At 46.3% G+C, this 8,260-nt stretch overlaps 1 protein-coding gene across 2 annotated transcripts; it reads right to left on the bottom strand.

Moving 5' to 3' along the window:
• Window positions 1-2,882: 2,882 nt before the first annotated feature.
• LOC135564653 (putative nuclease HARBI1) lies at window positions 2,883-7,978 on the bottom strand. 2 transcript variants are annotated; one of them, XM_065010074.1, is made up of 8 exons: window positions 7,224-7,978; window positions 6,961-7,136; window positions 6,809-6,870; window positions 6,640-6,726; window positions 6,511-6,552; window positions 5,844-6,442; window positions 3,400-3,511; window positions 2,883-3,305 (listed from the first exon to the last, which is right to left on the bottom strand). In XM_065010074.1, the coding sequence occupies exons 6-8, from the start codon at window positions 5,910-5,912 to the stop codon at window positions 2,941-2,943; spliced, it is 546 nt and encodes a 181-aa protein (XP_064866146.1). In that variant the 5' UTR covers window positions 5,913-6,442; window positions 6,511-6,552; window positions 6,640-6,726; window positions 6,809-6,870; window positions 6,961-7,136; window positions 7,224-7,978; the 3' UTR covers window positions 2,883-2,940. The 2 variants fall into 2 exon arrangements, with proteins under 2 accessions (XP_064866146.1, XP_064866145.1); XM_065010073.1 differs by having other exon boundaries at window positions 5,844-6,552.
• Window positions 7,979-8,260: the final 282 nt, after the last annotated feature.

Raw genomic sequence — 8,260 nt, 5'->3', positions numbered from 1 at the left:
GTGTGTGTGTGTGTGTGTGTGTGTGTGTGTGTGTGTGTGTGTGTGTGCGTGCGCATCCATTTGTTTGAATGAGTGTATCTGTTTGTGTGTTTTAGGGCAGTGAATTTGAATTGCATGGCCTTAATTGAATTAACTTGCTTTTTCTGCCTCCTATCTCCAGGGACAATGTCTCCCACACTTCCCTCATTGAAGAATCTCCTGGCCTAAACATTTTGGCAGATCTACACATCTCTCATTAAACTTTCTAACTTGATTCCTCTCCTTCTTTCGCCTCCTCTTTCTCTCGCCACCTCTCTCCCTCCCTCCCTCTCTTTGTCTCCGTCTTTCTGTGTTACACAGCAGGCTATGAAACAAACCCATTGTGCCAAAGAGTGGATGTGCTTTTAAAAAGAGCCAGAGGAAGAAAAATGCTCACCCTCTCTTTATCCCTCTATCCCTTTCTCCCCTCGGTTAAATGCCAGTTAAGGGTCTTTCTTTCTCTATACGTTCTCGTTTGAGTTCTCGTTTGAATTGCTCTTTTACCTTGGGACACCTGTTGAGGAGAGGAGCAGTGCTCTCCGAGCCAGACAGGCAGGGGGCCAGCAGGTCAGGAGGCACAGCGTCACAACACAAACAACATGTCCGCCATGAGAAGAGCTGGGGCACATCTCAGAAGGTAAACCCCACGGAGATATAGACTACCTGAGTTCAAACAAATCCCAGGTGGACCCTCTCTTACACGACGAGATGGTCTTCATTATATCAGACCCAGTGAAAGGGAAAGGGGTGACGTGGTGGTGGTTGGTTATCCAAACACTGATATTGGCAGAGTGATTGCATTCTCAGACTCAGTGAAAAGCTTGACCAGTGTTCTATGGAGCGGAGACAGAGGTCAAGACCAATCTCCTGTCACCTGCCCCCCCTCTCCGGCTCACTGTTTTAATTGGGTGCCATCTGACCCCCTCTTTAGCTCTTTACCCAGCACAATGTGAGCCATGGGGCATTATCCCTCACACATAGCCAGGAGCAATCAGCACCTAATGCTAGCACACTGCCTGCCTTCCTGGGTATTACAGCTTATCTATTTCTCTTTTTCTATCACCCCACCTCGCCCAATTCCAGAACACTGGCTAGTGGCAGTAGCTTAGCAACCAGCGAGACAGAGAGAATAACGGGTATAGAGGGAGAGGGACAGTGATTCAATAAATGGACAAGCTTAGAGGCAGAGAGGCAGAGAGAGAGAGAGAGAGAGAGAGAGAGAGAGAGAGAGAGAGAGAGAGAGAGAGAGAGAGAGAGAGAGAGAGAGAGACATTGTCTGGCTCCCACTTCCGCCCCCCAAGTCAATTTCTACAGGGGTGGCGTTGACGGTGACAGGTAGGCAGCAGTGGCGGTGGGGCTGGAGACGGCCAGGGCATTGATCTAATCTTGTTTTTATCCCCCTCCTGCAATTTTAGAGGTACACAATTTCTCTCCTGCTCCATCACTCCATAATGGGCAGGCCTGGGAGGGCCACTAGGCAGGTCAGATTCAGATAAAGGAATAATGGATCAAACAGGACTACTGCATCCTTCTCTAAAGAAGAGATGGGAGAGAATGGATGTAAATTGTCCAGCCTACATGCCCACATACACAACAAGCAAACTATGCTCAAAACCCTGTAAACCCTCTTGTGAAGAACAGCACAAACCTCCTCCTATCTCCTCAGATAATAAGATATAAAAGATCAAGTATGAATACATCAGTTTAATTGGGATTATAATCAAATAATTATAAACTCATACTACCGTCATCTGGTTGAAAATGAATATCAGTTTCAACCGCTAGGGGGCTTTCAAGCACAGGGGCCTGTTGCACAAAACTAGGATAAGGGATTAAGCCAGGATATCTTGGTGATCCTGGCTCAATTGATCCGTAATCCGGTTGCACTAAAGATGGATAGGGGGCAGGAGGATATGTTATGGTATAAATTACCATGGAGATTTATTCTGTGGAGCTAGCCTGCTCCAGACCAGGCTAAATTCCAGGATCTATTTAATCTCATCCCTAATGTCAGTCAGCAGTCACCACAAATGGAAACCAATAGTTATTTCACTGCTCACTATACATTGTTATCACATAACTAGACCCACTGTTATTATTTAAACGTTTGTGATCATTAATTTCAATGATTTTGGATAAAAAATTATTTTTAGATGATGTTGCTATCATTAGATAATTTACAGTTTCCCATAGACTATAAGGCTATATATAAAATGATAGAATATTAGGGCCACAGAGGGGAAAAAAACAAGTCATAATATTGTAACCAGTTGTTTTAAAGGAGGACAGTTGTTAAAATGACAGATGTGGGGCATTTCGTGAAATTGTACTTCTGTTTATGAAACCATACTAAGACATGCCGATGTGCCAGAATATTAAGTATCACATTGTCATAAGTATCAAAACTGTAAAAACAATATGTAGCTTTTCTGCAGAAAGAACCAGCCTCATAAATTTATGACTTTATCCTTTTTCTTCAGTGTGGCCCTAGTACTCTGTCATATAAACAAATACACATTCCATATGAATATAAAAACACAATGTGTAACATTATGTTCCTTTATTGAATAAGGACAAAACAAAGCAGGTAAACCATCAGCTCCTTTCGAAACTGAAGTCAGTGACTCTACAAGATGGAAAGCACAGAATCCAAGCATATTATACAAAATGATACATACACATTCAAAGGTCTGTATATAACACACCCTGCATGTCTGCACACTAAAATAAATGCAGGACAAATCCATACACATCAACTGAACAGACAAATGAATGGATGCAGTAGCCTCCCTGCAGCCTTGTATTACACACAGTATACCGCACAAACATCATAAGAGGCCAAATTCGTCAAAAACGAACCCAAAAAACCCAAATTCCTCTGCCACCGCAGGACATATTTAACCAAAATTGAAAGCACACATACTAACTAAAATAATTCAACACATATTGGTCCCTCAGCAGCCGACCACTGTCGTCATCAGGGAAGATTGCCGGATTGTCCCAGTCCATGGCTGGTGGCACTCTGGGGGCCCTCTCCTTCCTCAGGCAGGCCACATTGTGGAGGACAGCACAAGCCACAGTAATATCACATGCCCTAACAGGGCTGACCCTTAATTTGTGAAGGCAGTGAAAGCGTGCCTTCAGGAGGCCAAAGGTCATTTCAACTCTGGCCCTGGTATGGGCATGGTTGTAGGCCTGCTGTGCTTCCTGGGGGTCTGTGAAAGGTGTCAGGAGAAAAGGCTGGCAGCCATACCCCCTGTCTCCCAGCAACACACCAGAGAATTCACCTGTCAACACAAAATCTCATCATTACTACCTCATAAACACAGTGATATTCTTGACACAGCCATGATGGTTATAAATAGGGGTTGTGTGGCTTACCTTGTGATAGGCACTGATAGATTTCAGAGGCCCGAAAGATTCTGGAGTCATGGACTGAGCCAGGCCATTTTGCCACAACATTGCTGATCACACAGTCAGCATTGCAGACCATCTGAAATCATAAGATGAGGAATATTACACCAATCAATGCACATCACTGGCAATGCAGAGTGTTCGTCAATGGACAATATCAAAAAGTTATGTTCACCTGAACATTAATGCTGTGAAAGGATTTCCTATTCACAAAATCGGCCTCATGGGCACCTGAGGGGGCTTTTATCCTTATGTGTGTGCAGTCCACTGCACCAATGACATTGGGGAAACCTGTCACAGGGCTCCGGGCAGCCGAGCGGAAATGGAGGAAAACTCGCCTCCCTGCGGACCTGGCATCCTTTCACTCCCTCCTCTCTACATTTTCCTCCTCTGTCTCTGCTGCTAAAGCCACTTTCTACCACTCTAAATTCCAAGCATCTGCCTCTAACCCTAGGAAGCTCTTTGCCACCTTCTCCTCCCTCTTGAATCCTCCTCCCCCCTCCTCCCTCTCTCTGCAGATGACTTCGTCAACCATTTTGAAAAAGAAGGTCGACGACATCCGATCCTCGTTTGCTAAGTCAAACGACACCGCTGGTTCTGCTCACACTGCCCTACCCTGTGCTCTGACCTCTTTCTCCCTCTCTCTCCAGATGACATCTCGCGTCTTGTGATGGCCGGCCGCCCAACAACCTGCCCGCTTGACCCTATCCCCTCCTCTCTTCTCCAGACCATCTCCGGTGACCTTCTCCCTTACCTCACCTCGCTCATCAACTCATCCCTGACCGCTGGCTACGTCCCTCCCGTCTTCAAGAGAGCGAGAGTTGCACCCCTTCTGAAAAAACCTACACTCGATCCCTCCGATGTCAACAACTACAGACCAGTATCCCTTCTTTCTTTTCTCTCCAAAACTCTTGAACGTGCCGTCCTTGGCCAGCTCTCCCGCTATCTCTCTCAGAATGACATTCTTGATCCAAATCAGTCAGGTTTCAAGACTAGTCATTCAACTGAGACTGCTCTTCTCTGTATCACGGAGGCGCTCCGCACTGCTAAAGCTAACTCTCTCTCCTCTGCTCTCATCCTTCTAGACCTATCGGCTGCCTTCGATACTGTGAACCATCAGATCCTCCTCTCCACCCTCTCCGAGTTGGGCATCTCCGGCGCGGCCCACGCTTGGATTGCGTCCTACCTGACAGGTCGCTCCTACCAGGTGGCGTGGCGAGAACCGTCTCCTCACCACGTGCTCTCACCACTGGTGTCCCCCAGGGCTCTGTTCTAGGCCCTCTCCTATTCTCGCTATACACCAAGTCACTTGGCTCTGTCATAACCTCACATGGTCTCTCCTATCATTGCTATGCAGACGACACACAATTAATCTTCTCCTTTCCCCTTCTGACGACCAGGTGGCGAATCGCATCTCTGCATGTCTGGCAGACATATCAGTGTGGATGACGGATCATCACCTCAAGCTGAACCTCGGCAAGACGGAGCTGCTCTTCCTCCCGGGGAAGGACTGCCCGTTCCATGATCTCGCCATCACGGTTGACAACTCCATTGTGTCCTCGTCCCAGAGCGCTAAGAACCTTGGCGTGATCCTGGACAACACCCTGTCGTTCTCAAATAACATCAAGGCGGTGGCCCGTTCCTGTAGGTTCATGCTCTACAACATCCGCAGAGTACGACCCTGCCTCACACAGGAAGCGGCGCAGGTCCTAATCCAGGCACTTGTCATCTCCCGTCTGGATTACTGCAACTCGCTGTTGGCTGGGCTCCCTGCCTGTGCCATTAAACCCCTACAACTCATCCAGAACGCCGCAGCCCGTCTGGTGTTCAACCTTCCCAAGTTCTCTCACATCACCCCGCTCCTCCGCTCTCTCCACTGGCTTCCAGTTGAAGCTCGCATCCGCTACAAGACCATGGTGCTTGCCTACAGAGCTGTGAGGGGAACGGCACCTCAGTACCTCCAGGCTCTGATCAGGCCCTACACCCAAACAAGGGCACTGCGTTCATCCACCTCTGGCCTGCTCGCCTCCCTACCACTGAGGAAGTACAGTTCCCGCTCAGCCCAGTCAAAACTGTTCGCTGCTTTGGCCCCCCAATGGTGGAACAAACTCCCTCACGACGCCAGGACAGCGGAGTCAATCACCACCTTCCGGAGACACCTGAAACCCCACCTCTTTAAGGAATACCTAGGATAGGATAAAGTAATCCTTCTCACCCCCCTTAAAAGACCTAGATGCACTATTGTAAAGTGGCTGTTCCACTGGATGTCATAAGGTGAAAGCACCAATTTGTAAGTCTCTCTGGATAAGAGCGTCTGCTAAATGACTTAAATGTAAATGTAAATGTCACACAAAGTAATGAGTATCCTACTATGTGTTAACAGTTGTCCTGTAATTTGTAGATCCTCTTACCTGCAATCCTATAGAACTCCTCTTTGATGTCACAGAGTCTTCTGTGGCCAGGGAAGGAGATGAAGACATCTGCTAATGCTTTGATAGCCAGACACACACTCCTTATTGTGCGGCAAATTGTGGCCTTGTTCAGCTGTTCTGCATCCCCCACTGAGTACAGGAAGGCTCCACTAGCAAAAAAGCGCAAGGCCACACAAACCATTTGCTCCACACTCAGTGCATGGCTCCGTGCAGTGCGGTGCTTAATCCTGGGACCCAGTAGTCTGCATAGATACCTGATGCCATCTGCAGAAAACCTGTATCTTTCATATAGATGGTCATCAGGGAAGACCAGTGGGTCCAACCGGTCCCTGAAGACCCTTTCTCGCCTGAAGGCTCTCCTCAGCACAAGTGCTTCTTCATCCACCACATCTTGCACGAATGGGCATGCCATTGTCAGAGCAGAAAGGAACACACAATTTTGGGCCTTCATATAGGCTAGTGGCCACACCTGGTGCTGGGGGGGTGGGCAAAAGAGGGCGATGCCTTATAACGATGACTTGGTTGTACTGATTGCTGGGAAGGTGGTTGCCATACAACTTTCTGATAGCTTGTGAGCTCTGTGAACACAATACAATTAGCGCAGCTGGAATTTGGCAGGATGTGATGTCCTTTTATTAATACGCACTATGTTGCCAGGCTGGTTTTCCCACTGTATAGCATCTGGGTCCTGTAAAAGAAATTAGATTTTTTGATTTTGATGAGGACTCCTCACCATTGTAGAGTAAATAGTACTTTCACAGTCTTAACATGATACCTCATGCCTTCTGGAATCCAGAGAGATGGTCTCCTCCTCATCATCGTCTCCATCATGTGCTGTTGCTGCTGCACTGGGGCCTTCACCCTATCACATTTAATCGGATTCATATTGAAGCTAGTAGACAAGACATGCCAGGCCTACAGTATGCCTTTGATGGAGTACTCACTGGATCAGCATCGTCTGGTGCTTGTGCTGGTGGCTCTAACAGGAACACAGTGCTGCCAGGCACTGCAAGGCAATAGGTAAACCAAAGTCAGACAGTCCAAATTGATTCAATATGAATGTGGTTGTATCCCATGTAGAGATGGAAGGACATACCTTGAATGAAGCGGGTGGCACCTTGGGAGGAACCTATGCTCGTCTCTTTTCCCCAGGGATCCCCTCTAAGACGGGCCTGCCTTTATTTAGCTCCAAGGCCATGTCCTCTGCTGGGGTAAGGTCAGCCTTTGGTGACCCACCACCCGTGCCTTGTCTGTGGGTATTCTTTTTCACTGCTAAAACAGTACAGACAATGTGTGAGCAGGCACCTTCTGGGTACAATATATGCTTGTGCTTTGTTAAATATTAGTCAGGGACCATACCATTCTGCAGAATGTTCTTGTATTTGATTTTGACCTGCTGCCATGTCCGTTTTGGCCCGTTCATGTTTAATCTACACACACACACACACACATTTAATGGAGTCACACTGCAAAAAATTACTTGGTATTTTTGTCTTGTTTTCAGTAAAAATATCAAAAAATGTATCATAGCTTTATACAGTGTGATGGAGTTACTTTACACAATTTCACTCATATCTGCAGTGCATTTCAATTAAAAATTTAACCGTTTCATAATTACAGTACAACTGCATTTTTGGAGATGTGAATTAAATATTTGAATTGTAATTGTGATGTTTCAGCGGAGCGGTGAGTGTGTAATTGTGCACTACTTACGCATTCAGGCGGTCTGCAATACTTTGCCACACTTTTTCTCTTTGCTTTATCACTGTGGCGGTGTTGCCTTTCTTCTTAATTATATCTTTTACCTCCTCGTATGCCTCCATGAGGATTTGTGCTTCCGACGGGGAAAAGTACGCGGCTCTAGTTGCCATGGTAAATCAGTTAATCTGTGATCTGTGGCGGGGTCTATTTGAGTGAGCCGTGAGCGCGCACCTATCCAGGATTGGTTTCACCTGGCTTAATGAATCCGTGTCTGCTCATCCTGGCTTGGTCTTTGTGCAACCAATTAAGCCTGGACGCACATGTTTTGGCTTCATTGAGCTCAGCTGAGTCATTTATCCCGGATGTCTTAATTCTACTTTTGTGCAACAGGCCCCTGGTCGCTGATTTTGAAACTTTGTTACAGTGGGTTGCTTGTAACTATCAATGAACATACATGCCGTTAGGTGAAAACCAAACAAAGATGTAAACAACAATGTTTACAAACACTTTTCTCTGCATTGTTATAACAATTTATTGTTTTTGGCAATATGTTTTTATTTCAATAACTTTTTCTATTTCTTGTGTCTTTTATTTTTATTCATACATTTGTTTAGTTTATAAATAAATGTACTCATTCATTTATTTATGTTTTTGGGGGGGGATATTTTCGAATAGACTTCAAAAGATTAGCAGGC

The sequence above is a fragment of the Oncorhynchus nerka genome, linkage group LG26, assembly GCF_034236695.1.
Source record: "Oncorhynchus nerka isolate Pitt River linkage group LG26, Oner_Uvic_2.0, whole genome shotgun sequence".
In the NCBI taxonomy this organism is placed as follows: Eukaryota; Metazoa; Chordata; class Actinopteri; order Salmoniformes; family Salmonidae; genus Oncorhynchus; species Oncorhynchus nerka.
This window is presented reverse-complemented; position numbering and strand designations above follow the sequence as displayed.